Source organism: Andrographis paniculata, unplaced genomic scaffold (genome assembly GCF_009805555.1).
Source record: "Andrographis paniculata isolate CXL003 unplaced genomic scaffold, ASM980555v1 Contig53END, whole genome shotgun sequence".
In the NCBI taxonomy this organism is placed as follows: domain Eukaryota; kingdom Viridiplantae; phylum Streptophyta; class Magnoliopsida; order Lamiales; family Acanthaceae; genus Andrographis; species Andrographis paniculata.
The window spans coordinates 95,301-109,688 of NW_026137588.1; the positions used below are offsets into that span (position 1 = coordinate 95,301).

Consider the following 14,388-nt stretch of genomic DNA (forward strand, 5'->3'; position numbering starts at 1 on the left):
TGCCCTATGTCTTAATACATATACCTATATCAATACGCATATAATACGACTTACCTTTGTTCAGAAACATGAATGTGTTATCTTGAAAAGCAATTTTATGCTCAGTTTAAACTATTTATAAACCTTTCTGTTTAAAATTAAATATAACATGAATTGTATTTTGATTACCTGAACAGTAACATATATAATGACATATATAGTGACGAGTAAAATGTAGTCTCACCTCATATGCTAGCTTGTGAATCATCCATGGATTAGGCTATTGTTTTATTCAAATTTTCTACTACTGAGTCATAAAAAATATGTAAACTTCGTAAACTCAAAATTTTGACAGCTTTTCCTTTCAAATGTGATGTTTTGAGGTTAAAAGTTGACCTAAAATATAGCATATCGTAAATATATGAGTATATTATGATGCATACTGCACTTTTAGTTCCAAAGCAATCTCAATTCTCCTAGTAAAGTATTCTGATCATCAAAGTCGTTTTTAATCATTTCCAAAATAGCTTAATTATCTTAAGAATTCCCCGACGATTTTGGATACCGTGTTGATTAAGTTAACACATATTAATATAACATATATCACATATTTTTATAGCATATTATATAATTACAAATAACATAATATATTTCAATTTTAACACAATAGCACAATTATAAACATATTATATAGTACAATACCATACATAACTTATGCATTATGCCTTGTAATAAAAACATTAATTGTTTCAAATCAGCATGCTAATTTGATCAAATTAGCACGTTTGATCTTGTCAACACCTTAATAGCCACAATTCATTACATATTGATCTCATGAGATCTTCTTCAATTATAAGAATTAATACATAGCTTTGCTTTCTAAAATAAATTGTATAAATAATATTTTATTTTATTTTAGCATTTTCATACATCTTTCGAAACTTGTAATAGTTCAAAAAAAAAAAAAATCAAAAATCAAAAGAAAACAGATTTCATTGTCATAAAAAATTGGTTTGTATGTATACTTCTTTTTTAAATATAAATTATACAGTTTATATATATTCTAGACACAAAAAATATATGTCTAAAATCAATTAAATATCATGTATTTTGGAAGAAAATAAAATTCCAATAAAATAAATATATGGTATTTAATTATGCACACATGTTAATTTTTGTACAATAAATATCAACCATTAATGCAAAAATCTGCTTAAAATGGAAGATATCGTACAAATATTACGTTCATATATAGAGCCATAATAAATTTGGCGGCAAAATAAATTAATCTTGTCAATAAAGGAAATATATAAGTAATATCTTCCAAACAAGGCAATGATATAAAGATCTTGTCAATAAAGGAAGTATATAAATTAATATATTCCAAACAAGGCAATGATATAAAGATCTTGTCAATAAATGAAGTATATAAATTAATATCTTTAAAAAAGGGCAATAATATAAAGATTTTGGCGAGAAAGGAAGGTGCACAATCAAATCCGTCAAGAATGAAAAACGGCATCCGATGGAAAAGGAAAGATTATAAAATCTTTCCATCCAAGTAGCACCATCCGAAAAGGAAGCCAAGGCCGCCCTCCCCTATAAATAGGAGTCATGGCCAATTCATTTGACACACCGAAGTTTCTTCGAGGATTCAAACAAAGGGGTAAGTCTCTAGACTCTTTCTGTATTGTTCTTCATGTTCTTCGTGTCCTTCGAAGCGTTCTTCGTCGAAAGTCACTAATTTGGACAAATGCTTCAATATTGGTTGACGAATCGATGAAGTTAACGTTCTTCGTCGTATGTCCAAGCTGGAGGAAGGATCAAAGCTCTCAAAGCCGTTGAGGAATTCGTCAAAGCCAAGGGAAGGTCTTCAAAGTTCCTCTCAAAGCTTCAAGATGTTCATCGCGTTCTTCACCAAAGCATCAACTCGGCCCTCTTCGATCCAAAAGTCAAAGGGACATGCCACCAAAAGCGTTATGGAGCATCAAATCCACATTTTCAAAAGATCAAAGCTGCGGATCGTCCAAAGAAGACATCAAATCCAAAACTGAGGATCAAATCGCCCACACGGAGACCGAAGCTCTCTAAAAGGCGAAAAAGGCAAATTAAAGATCAAAGCTGCGGATCGTTTAAAGAAGACAACAAATCCAAAGCTGAGGATCAAATCGCCCACACGGAGACCGAAGCTCTCCAAAAGGCGGAAAAGGCAAACTAAAGATCAAAGTTGCGGATCGTCTAAAGAAGACATCAAATCCAAAACCGACGATCAAATCGTCCGCACGGAGACCAAAGTCCTCCAAAAGCGGCAAAGCCAAAACAAATGTCAAAGTCGCGGGTCGTCCAAAGAAGACAACAAATCCAAAGACGATGACCAAATCGTCAATGCGGAGACCAAAGTCCTCCAAAAGGCGGCAAAGCCAAAGCAAAGATCAAAGCCTCGAATCTTTAAAAAAGACATCAAATCCAAAGCTGACGATCAAATCGCTCGCACGGAGACCAAAGTCCTCCAAAAGCGGCAAAGCCAAAACAAATGTCAAAGTCGCGGATCGTCCAAAGAAGACAACAAATCCAAAGACGATGATCAGATCGCCAACGCGGAGACCAAAGTCTTCTAAAAGGCGGCAAAGCCAAATCAAAGATCAAAGCCTCGGATCGTCTAAAAAAGACATCAAATCCAAAGGCGATGATCAAATCGCCAATACGGATACCAAAGTCCTCCAAAAGGCGGCAAAGCCAAATCAAAGATCAAAGCCTCGGATCGTCTAAAAAAAGACATCAAATCCAAAGCCGACGATCAAATCACCCGCACGGAGACCAAAGCTCTCCAAAAGCCGGCAAAGTCAAACCGAAGACCAAACCTCTTCGGATCAAAGAAGCCATCGAAAACTAAGTTGGAAAACAAATCGACCCGGAAGAATTCAGATCAAAAATCAAACCCATTTAGAGAATAGGACCTGCTTTAAATTCAGATCAAATATAATTTGTACAAATTTTATGTTTATTAAAAATAAAACAATTTTTTGTCTACGTATATATAAATTGTATTATTATTAATTATTTGATTATAAAATATCAAACCAAACTATTATTCAAATACAAATATAAAATATATAAATACAAGTAAACAAACTCTCTTCGTCTTGTTTATCACAAGAATAATATAAGTATTTATTTATGTTTGAATAATAAATTGTTGAATCTTATCCTCTCCCTCTATCCCTCATAGTCAAACAAACAAGCCCTAAATAGCAGCAGCTTACAGGTAGATGGTGGTGGTGTTGCAATTGCGCCGCGTCTATTTTTGAAGAGGTGATGATGTTAAATCCTAGAAAGAAATAAATGCCATAGGTTTGCTTGTTTGTTTGTTATCGACTCGGAAGAAGATGAAGATGTAGCGGGTTTTAAGGTTTAAGCACAAACCCCAAAAAGATAAAAATAAAAATAAATAAATATAACTAGAGGCCGAGACTTCATGCCTGGTTAGGGCATGAGTAATACACACTGTTCGTCTGTTGCTTCAATAATAGTAATAAGTTAAGGGTATTAGAGGAGGTGTGTTTGTTGGGCGTGCGTGAAGATCAGATGGGGGCAAGTTGGGCCAGGCCAGCCCGTCAAAAACAGATCCAGATCCAGATACAGTCCTGGACTAATATGGCCTGACCTGACCTGTCCTAGCCGCTGTTGGGACCACAAAGCAATTCAGCCCTTTGCCTGCTTAAGCCAGGTCTCCAAGTACGGACACGCTGCAGCTGAGTGTGCGAGTGAGTGAGGCCCAACTTGTTCTTTTCTTCTTCTTCTTATTAGTATTATTTAGTACTAAAACAGTAGACACAAATAAAGATATGAAAGCGTGCAAGCGCAACAAACTAGCAAGCAAACAGCACACCCATCATCCAATCCAAAGGCCAAACTCAACTCTTCTTATATACACGTACAGGGAACTCGAAGTGGAAGTGGAGCAATCAGATTGTTGAATGAATGAATGACTGGATGAATTTTGTGCAAGCAAGTATCAATGGTGTGGTGTGGTGTGGTGTATTGCAGCCCAGCCTGGCTGGCACTCATTCACACTCTCTCTCTCTCTCTCTCTCTCTCTCTCAGAGGTATGCTACAGGGAGCAGAATGGCGCGTGGAAAGACGGTTGGGGTTAGGGTTGGGGTTGGGAGGCAGCAGCATATAAGGAGAAGAATTCATAAAAGCGGGGTGGGGCGATGCATGGAGCCCACCACCCATGTGCCCTCCTCCTGTCTCCACCACCCCCTGCTCGCTCGCTCGCTCGCTCTCCTCTCTCTCCCCCTGTTGCTGCTCCTCCTCCTCCTGCCTCCAATCCTCCAATCATTATTACTACTCTCTCTCTCTCTCTCTCACTCTCCCCTCCCACTACTCATTCATCGACTCACCTGTCTGTTTGTTCGTTTGTTTATATCACTCTATCCATCCTTCCATCCATCTATCTTTGTTTATTCATTATTGCTGTTACTCCCTCCTCCTCCCTCCTCCGTGGATTTCTTCTCATTTAATTCCCTGCTTTTTTCTATATCATCACCATCATCATCACTCCCTAATCTTTTTTATTTTTATTTTTTCACTTACTATGTCAGCGTCGGCAGCTGCTGCTCATGACGGTGCTAATGGCGCTGCTCTCGATCCTCCTCCCCCTCCCCGCCACCCCCAACTTCTCCCTGCCCCCTCCGCCCCCAAGAAGCCCCCCGCCAAGGACCGTCACAGCAAAGTCGACGGCCGCGGCCGCCGCATCCGCATGCCCATCATCTGCGCCGCCAGGGTCTTCCAGCTCACCCGGGAGCTCGGCCACAAGTCCGACGGCCAGACCATTGAGTGGCTGCTTCGTCAGGCCGAGCCTTCCATCATAGCCGCCACCGGCACCGGCACCACCCCTGCCACATTCTCCACCGTCTCACCCTCCTCCGCTCGTAATTCTGCCTCTTCCTCTTCCTTCTCTGCCTCCGGCCTCGACCACAAGCCCCTTTCCCATTCCCTCCTCGCCCCCACCCCCTTCATTCTTGGCAAGCGCCTGCGCTCCGACGATGATGACCAAACCCAACACCTCTCCAAGGACGATGTCGCCGTGGGCCCTACGGTCGCTGCTGGGGGTTTCTGGGCGCTTCCTGCAAGGCCAGACTTTGGCCAGGTCTGGAGCTTTGCCGCTCCTCCACCTGAAATGGTGGTCGCCGCTGCCACCGGACCAAGCAATTCCCACCACCAGCAGCCGGCTTCTTTGAGGTTTATGCAGCAGCAACAGCCGTTGGGAATCGGAGAGGCCTCTGCCGCGAGGGTCGGTAATTATCTCCCAATCGCCCAAGTACAGGGACACCACCTCAATTTACTCGCATCTCTATCTGGTCCTCCTCCCCAATCTTCTGAACAGCAGAGGGATGGTGATGCCAGTTGAATGGTGTTTCCGTTTGTTAATATTTAATCGATGCAGTCATTTGGGTTTGCATTAGTGAGTGAATGCCTGCTTTGCTGTCTACGTTGTTGCTTTCTGTTGCTTGATTGCTGGTTCCGGGGTACCTTAATTATCCCATATGCTAGTGGTGGTGTAAAATTCTGGGGCTTTGCTTCTGTTGATTGCCTTGCGTTTTCATTGTTCATGATGCTGGTGTTGATAAGTTCTCTATCCAGTGTTTGTATTAGACTTCAGAGTGCTTTTATTTGTAGCTGTTGTTTGGTTGATGGAAATACTCCAATTTGTGTAAGAACGTTAGACAATAAAGGAAATTATTTCACATTGATTTCGCCCCTTTATCTTTGCCCTTGTCCGGTTTATCTTGCTTGCCTTTCATGATTTAATATGATTTGTTATATTCATTATAGGAGGTTGCGGCAGACTACAAATACTTCATGCAAGTTATAGTCACATTCTTTCTTCTTGTATCTTTGAGATGTTTATGGATATAGAAGAGGAGAACATAATATTTATTGCAGATGGAAAGCTGCTATGATGGTAGCTTCACGGCTTGCAATTGCTTCTATGTACCTCAGAGTCATGCCGGCTTCTCAAGTAAGTACCTGTAACAAATCTGTTCTTCTTACGTTCATCATGCAAGCTTGCCCCTATCCTCATGCAAAAGCGCCCACACACACACAGAGTGGAAAGCCTTTTTTGTTTTTGTTCTTGTTGTTGTTTATTGTATAGTTTCAATCTATTCATAATTTTTGTTCTACCCTAGTATGTCACTGGTAATTTGAAAGATTTCTGTACTTATGTGATGTTATAGGGAATTTATTATGAGAGTATGTCATAATTACTTGGGATTTGAGACTCCAGGGTTCAATTCATATGTATTCTTTAATAATGTTACAGAAAATGTCTTACACATGTTTATTTCTAGGGAAAAAGATGATGCAGACGATTTTATATCTGTGATGACAGATTACGCTATATTTATGCAGATGATTCTCTTTTTTGTTTCAAATTTCTTATACATTGAAAGTTTCTTAAAAGTATGCTTCTACTTGTGTTATAAATAAAGGATTGTGTTCTTCTAGTAAGTCATTATATGATTGTTATATCTATAGACTGCTGTTAATAAATATATTTAAATTTGATACCAAATTTAAATAATGTACATTTTTAGGTAAACTTAGCACTCCTTGAATTGGATTTTGAATTTGACAGTGTTAACTTGAGCAAGAGCAGGTATGCGAGGTCAGTGTATGATCCACATAATGATGTTAAGCAGGCAAATGTGCTCTTCTTGAGCAGACTCTTAAAAACAACATTAGAACATGGAGACAAAGCAACTACATGAAGAGCAGTGAATGCTAGTGGAGGTTGTACCAAGCACTTTTGTGAGTCTTGTTAATGGATTATTCTCTCCAATTATAGTAGAACACGGTATTCCCACTTCCGTTTAACTTAGTTTGATATTAAGTGCATTGTAGCTCTGGAAAAAGTGGTCACAATGAGAAGCTGTAGGATTGCATCCTCCCCTGAAATACAACCATAAAAATATAGAATATACAGCTATGACAGAATTTATGCATATAATCTGTAGAACTAAACAAGAAAGTAACAAAATCACAGTATCCACAAAACTTAGTTTCAGGATTAAAGTAAATTAAATTTATATGCAGTTGGATGTTCAAGTAAAGATATGAATGTATGATGAGAGATATATTGAGTTTCAACTGGGGAATTTATTAACTAAAGAATATTCTGTAGATTATTTATCAGTACAGAGCCTGGGGGCCAATTACTAGAATTTTTGGCAAAATCCAAATGTCAGCTGTGAAATCATCTTAGAAATCTCTTTGTTTTACTTCTAGTCTTAATATAAAAGAGTGTCCGTAAAATTATAGAGATGAATCTTTCTTTTTAGTATCAAATCCTAAACATACGATACAATGTCTTCAATTTTTTGGTTTCTAATAACCAATCTATTGATTCGGTTAAGGAAAGAAGAGTTATGCACGACTGATTATATGCTTTTTCAAGTTTCATTTCTCCAATTTCTTGTATTTAGAAGTTAGTGACTGACGACTCCAAATATGAGTATATTCTTAGTTTGATAAACTGTGTATTACTTGAATTTTTGTATAAAAACTATCATAATAACTTGTTAATGGCATACATTATTGATCTATATCGCTTGGCATGATCAAAAGTTTGTTTGTTGAGATTATTAACGATTTTTGCCCTTTTTAAGCGGTGTTCTGGTGCAAAAAAAGTTAAGGCAGACGCCACAAACGACAACCACCTCCGCTTGCAAGCGATGGTTATATCACTCAGAAAAGACTAAGACAAGAGAGGCAAGCGGCAGCTTCCACCGGTCACAAGCGACAGTCTCTCCCGCTTGCAAGCGAAGGCTCAGACGCTGCAGAATGACGGCAGATATTGACTAAGTGTTCCAACTGCAGCGGTGCAGCCATTCTATTTCCAGCCATCACAAGCAAGCCTAGCTGCGCTGATGCCCTCCGGCAAGCGAGGAAGATCTGAGCCCTTATCCTATGCAAGCGAAGTGAGTACCCTAGGAGTTATGGCCAACTGCTTCAACAGCCATCAACCGCCTAACTGCCTAGCGGTTGAAACTGCCTTGTAACTGCTTGCAACCGTTCTTTTTCACCTAGTATAAATAGGGCCAGATATCTGTATGTAAATATACTTCGATTGGAGTATTTTAGCGATTAATTTCCTGCGCATTCTAGCTGTCTTTATGATGTTCGAGAGCTCCAACCCTGTAAGGGAGTTCTCCACGGGAATGGCCAAGGGAGTATGGAAATGCTAATAAAACTGGAAATGCTAGTTCTACAAAGCTGTAATCGAAAGCAGTAAAGCTACACTAAGTAAGCGGTAAATCCCTACTCCCTTGGCTATTCCCGTGGAGAACTCCCCTACAGGATTGGAGCTCTCGAAGACAAGGAAGACAACTAGAATGTGCAGGAAATTAATCGTTAAAATACTCCAATCGAAATATATTTACATACAGATATCTGACTCTATTTATAGTAGGTGAAAAGGAACAGTTACAAGGCAGTTTCAACCGCTAGGCGGTTGATGACAGTTATTCTGTTAAAGCAGTTGTTGGCCATAACTCCTAGGGTGCTCACTTCGCTTGCATAGGATTGTAAGGACTCAGATCTTCCTCGCTTATCGGAGGGCTGGAGGGCATCAGCGTAGCTAGGCTTGGTATCGCTGCAGTTGGAACACTTAGTCAATATCTTGCTGTCATTCTGCAGTACTGGGCGCTGGGCCTTCGCTTGCAAGCGGGAGAGACTGTCACTTGTGAGCGGTGGAAGCTGCCGCTTGCCTCTCTTACCTTAGTCTTTTCGGAGTGATATAACCGTCGCTTGCAAGCGGAGGTGGTTGTTGCTTGTGGCGTCTGCCTTAGCTTTTCTGACATCAGAACACCGTTTAAAAAGAGCCAAAATCGTTAATAATCTCAACAAACAAACTCTTGATCATGCCAAGCGATATAAATTAATAATGTATGCCATTAACAAGTTATTATAATGATTTTTATATAAAAATTCAAGTAATACACAGTTTTGTGAATATTTCTATATTTGGAGTCATCTGTGACAAAAGGAGATAAAGGTAACCTGTTATGTGAACATACTTAGTTGGAGAAAGTTCATCCCAATACAATTTGCAAGTGGTGTCTGTGTTGTGGAGAATTAATGTTCAAATAGATACTAAAGGCCTAAGATATGTATCTCGTTTTAAAAATGTGTCATTAATGTCTAGTGGATTGCTGAATTTGTTCATGAGAACAATGTTACGCCACTTTTGCAGGAGAACTTGGTGGCTGATAAAACAATCAGGAGTATGACCGGCTTCGTATAGATGCCGTTGTTAGTCAGTCTTTACTATCAAAATTGAACACCTGGCTATCTCCTGAGTTTTTCAAAATCTCTCTCTCTCTCCTACAGTAGAATGAGTGACATTTCACTGGAACCCTGTGAGAGAAATATTTGATAGAAAGAACGAGAATCCTTAATTTATTGAAGAGCTATTGTGTAATATGATTAGTACTCTGGTTGACATCAATTGCCACAGGTTGCCATATAATCCCAATTTTATGAATGGAGTTTTATTCTTTTCAGAAGTTCCTATGATGTGCTTGACAATGTTAATGGTAGTGTGTGACTTAATTTCTGAAAATCAAGCATGCTACGAAGTAATGTTGAAGAACTGTAGCATATGAGTTGGTTGTATTACTATTTAAATTCAGGGTATGAAATAATTACTGTTTCATCATATCTATCACTACCATTGCTCATCTTCAGAGCTAGTTTTCAGGATAAGGAAGCAATGGAAAAACATGTTTATACATATGGAAACTCGTATTATTCTATTTGATGGTGACATCTGAGTATAAATGATCTGGAATGAATATCAGTGAAATTCAAAAATGAAAAATATTTCATTATTGAGAGCTGGGCTACTTCTCATTTAGGCATACTTGTAGTCATTAGTACACCCGCATTGGTCCTAAGTAAATTATCACACCCTCTACTTTCTGCAAATCTGCATGTAATAATATGTTCTATTTAAATTCTCTGTGCTAAAAGCATTTCTTGTTTGAAATATTTGGCAACGCTGCTCATACATTAAGTCTATTTAGTTCTATCCATCTGCTGATTTAGTGGTCAAAAAATGTAATTCATCATAATAAGATATCAACTATTCAGGCCACTGATAGAGTATATTTTAATGTCAGCATATTGTTGCTATCTAATTCCTTTACTCGTGTTGGAATGAATGTGGATTTATTCTTCTTTCTTGTTTACCCTAATGTAATGTTAGGGGATTGGCACCTGTTCATGCTACATCTCACGGGGGGCTAGATCTGATGCCATTACATTAAGCCTACAAAGTGTAGTTTTAATGAATCCTGCTTGAAAGCAGCAAACAGTGCTCATTCCTTCAGATGATGAATTTAGACCTGGTATGGTGGGCAGGCAAACTCACGCCTTGGATCTGTGAGGTATACATAGAAAGTCCTTAGCTTGCTAGCTTCTGCACATAATTTAGAAATTGGCTACTTATTTTCTGATAAATATTCTGATACATATAAGTGATTTAGCACCATAACTCATTTGTTGCACCATTTTATATACTTTATCTTATATCACATGGCAGATGGGTACTGTAAATTTTGATAGTGGTGGGTTACTTTGATGTTGCCAACCAGACGCCATTCTTTTCTTTGGATGGATTTCAAATCTTTACATGCTGCGAATACATTTTGATTTGTTATTTTCCCCATACTATGTCAGGGTTGCCAACAATTGGATGCTAAGGCCGATTTGGATTTAACTCTTAGTTATTGTGTTTTCAATATATATGTTTTGTTCCCTTTAATTGTTTTCCTGTAGCTATCTTTCAGAAGGACCCCATAGAGCTTGACTCCAGTGGACTAACATGGACATAAAGCGAAACAGAAAAATACAAGCCTGTATTGTTGGTTTGATAAAGAACAAATGTCATGTGGTCTCTGGATGATTTAAAATCATCAACAGTGCATATGCGTATATATTTGAAACCATGTACAAAAACAATAATTCACAGATGCTAACAAGGTATGTTTGCAATGGATTAAGTAGCACCGGTATTAGCATTTGTTCTTTCAGTTTAAGTGATCCATGCTTATTTTGGTGAGTTGTGTTTGAAACCCATTCAACAATCGAGCTGATGGAAAGAAAGACATCCGATCCTCCTTGAGCTGCCTCCACTGAAATGTTGTCGGGAAGTAATGAAGGAATAGGGCTATCTGGAGGCGAGCCAACTCGGCCCCTGGACAGAAGCGACCGCCTCCCCCAAATGGGGCAAAATGTGGACTGCTCCTCCAATTTCTCTTCTCTTGATTTTCAGGTTCCATCCATCTCCAAGGGTTGAACTTCAGAGCATCCTTGTAAATGTCCTCATTTAGGTGGACTGCTGAAAGGAATGGGACCACAAAGCAGCCTTTGGGAATGATATAATCTGCAATGCTTCAATCATTTCAGATAAACACATAGTGCTAAGCATTGCTATATTCCGGTCACTACTGTAGTTGGTATGATATGCTGATTACCTCCGTATTCTACTTCTTCTTTGGCTTCTCTCATCAGCCAAATTGCAATGCCAGCCAGACGCAGAGTCTCATCGATTACCTGTTGCAGACAAGGGAGGGCTCAATAGGTTCGTTCTGTCAAGGTTTCAGGTGAGAGTAAAAGGCATAGATTATGCATCTTGTCAACTCATTCTCCTAAAGTTGCAGACAGTAGAGTTACAAATGACTCGATTGGTTGGTAGAAGAGGACTCACACATTGAGTGAAAGGCATAGCTTTATAGTCTTGCCAGCTCAGCATGCTTTCGTTCCTTAGGCTTTGCTGCTCTTCCTACACTTGTGATGGATGATCCCCCAACTCATAAGTGAATAGTTTGAGATAATAAGGCTGAGCTTGTTCTGTTGTACATACCAGCAATTGCTTCAAGGCTCTTGGACATTGTGTGAGAAAATAAACCGCAAAGAGCATGGTTTTAGCGGTTGTCTCATTCCCAGCAAAGAGAAGGTTAATAATGAAGTCAGCCACAGCATCATCAGGCAAGCTTTCTTCTTCTAATAGCCTTCCCAGAACACAAGCGTTGGCGGTGGCAGGAGAGGACTGCTGCTGTTGATGTATCTCCATCGCCCTGTAGATCTTGTTTATTATACATTCCCTTGCCTGTTCAATGACCGAAAATTGAAGGTGAGTTCCTGATAAAGTAAGCCAATAATTGCAACGCCTGCTTTCAAAGTAGCCTGAGGTATATGTTTATTGCTCACAAACAGGTTGCATGTGTACACGAAGGAGTGGAAAAACGACTAGAAAACTGGAATAACAAAGAACTCTGCTATTATGGCTATCTGCATCTAATGCTATATAGTGAACAAGTAGCAATAGGATTGATCAAGATTGACAGCAAGGTAGGGTTTGTAGTTCTTTAGACAGCCTCTTAAGAATGACAGCACATCTGAATTTTATGTTGCTGGATTCAATGATGATGCTATTCTAGACTTGCAGACGATGAAAGCAACTTGAAAGAATGATTCACGGTACCTTCATTGCTTTGTGGTAAGCAAAACCAGGCAATTTGATGGGCACAGAAAGGCAACCATCAGCGAAATCAGAGAACAAACAAGCTATCTCATCCACTTGGGACTCAGAGGACATTCCGAGGAGTTGATTGATTATCAGGTTGATTGCCACCTGAAGGATGAGTGATTAGGTGGAGTTGGCCTTGTGCAACTGCTGGGCCTGATAATTCACATTTGGGCGAATTAAAAAAAAAAAAGAGTAGACTCGATTGTTACCTTCCTGCAAACATCTTGGAGAAGAACAACTTGATTGTTGTGGAGGCTGGCCATGGTCTGTTTCATAACTATCTGTATGTCCTGCATGAAATGGCATCGGAGTCGGTCCAGGCGCATCATATTGGAGGCGATGGAATGCAGCTTCCTTTGTTGGTCTCCTTGTGCAGTGATCACCCCACTTTTCCCGACCAGTTCTCTGAAAGATTTTGGATAGCTGGACTGGAACAACTTCCCTTCATTCTGCATCACGAAACGGTTGAAGGCCGGGTCAGCTGATACAACAGCCCATTTCCCAAACAGGCTGCACGAGAATATCTTGCCAAACCTGTTGCAAGGTATGGATGTATGTATGTCTGATGAATGGTTGGTATGTGTGTATACCTATCTATCTATCTATCTATCTATCATCAACTGCACACACAATGTAACTTTTAACGTGTGTGTGTATGTATATGGAAAGAGGATGGGATGAAAGTGGTAGAGCGGCGTACCTCTTCACCTGTTGCTCCACAAAACTCGGGGGATGAGAGCTGGAAACAGCATTGTACCAGTTGATGCTGTCCCCAACGAGAGGCCACCCTCTTCTGCCTGGAGGCAACCTGGCGGAGTGGCTCTTACTGTTCACATGAAGCCTGAGTTTGGCAAGGAACAGGGAGAGCAGCAGCAGGAGGAGGGAGCTGATCATGTATGGAAACGCTCTGGCATAATCCGGTGCCATTTCGAGAAGCTGGCGGACACGGACTGGGAAGGCTGGAAACAACAACAAAGTGAGGCAAGCATGCATACATACATACAGATGCGGTAGATTGATTTTGATGGTAGTATTGTAGAAGAAGAAGAAGAAGAAGTAATCTGCAGGCAGGGGCAGGGGCAGGGACAGGCTTTCAATTTAATGGTTGACTGGGAAGGGTAAAAAGAAAAGAGATGTGTCTGTCACGCCACGCCCACACCCGCACGTCTGTGCGTTCTAGAATGTGTAGCAAGTTAATGCATTTTTATATACTATAATACAACTAATAGTATCCATTGGTATAGTTCGTTTATTATACATCTTCCAACTGTTGCAGGAATACTGCACTGGCATTGCTCATAATTTAATATAGTGTTTCTTATTGTTATAGTTTATTATATTATCTTCAAACAGTTGCAGGAATACTGTACTGGGATTGCCTTGCATTTTTATTTGTATATGTATTTATTTATTTATATGTATGTGTGTGTGTGTGTGTGTCCCCTAATAATAATGATCTCATCTCATGGGATGGATACACTACCCTACACCACTTAACACAAGAGATCTCTCAGAAGTAATTTGAGTGGTAATCAGGGTGGGATGGTGCAGGTGCTGGTGCTGGTGTTGGGTAGCGGCGGCGGCCATCCCAACTTGTCTAAGATCCATCAATCCATCCATCTTTCTGTTCTATAATTCTTGTTTGGATTGTCCCCTCCTCCGAGGCCTTCACTGCCACTCAGGCTGTGCGCGTGAATCATCCTCATCGTCATCATCATCATATATAGAATGAATGAACGAATGATTGATCGATTGTACATTTAAATAATACGCATAAACCATACTTGTACATATAACCGCAAGATCCAGCA

At 39.8% G+C, this 14,388-nt stretch overlaps 2 protein-coding genes across 2 annotated transcripts; one reads left to right on the top strand and one right to left on the bottom strand.

Annotated features, from left to right (window-relative positions):
- Positions 1-3,493: 3,493 nt before the first annotated feature.
- LOC127255188 (transcription factor TCP7-like) lies at positions 3,494-5,735 on the top strand. Its single transcript, XM_051280583.1, has 2 exons — positions 3,494-3,743; positions 3,920-5,735. The coding sequence occupies exon 2, from the start codon at positions 4,214-4,216 to the stop codon at positions 5,390-5,392; it is 1,179 nt and encodes a 392-aa protein (XP_051136540.1). The 5' UTR covers positions 3,494-3,743; positions 3,920-4,213; the 3' UTR covers positions 5,393-5,735.
- A 5,340-nt stretch (positions 5,736-11,075) lies between these two features.
- LOC127255187 (abietadienol/abietadienal oxidase) lies at positions 11,076-13,856 on the bottom strand. The gene is made up of 7 exons (XM_051280582.1): positions 13,278-13,856; positions 12,787-13,111; positions 12,533-12,682; positions 11,912-12,157; positions 11,756-11,830; positions 11,523-11,601; positions 11,076-11,431 (listed from the first exon to the last, which is right to left on the bottom strand). Exons 1-7 carry the CDS (start codon positions 13,568-13,570, stop codon positions 11,076-11,078), a joined length of 1,524 nt encoding a protein of 507 aa, XP_051136539.1. The 5' UTR covers positions 13,571-13,856.
- Positions 13,857-14,388: the final 532 nt, after the last annotated feature.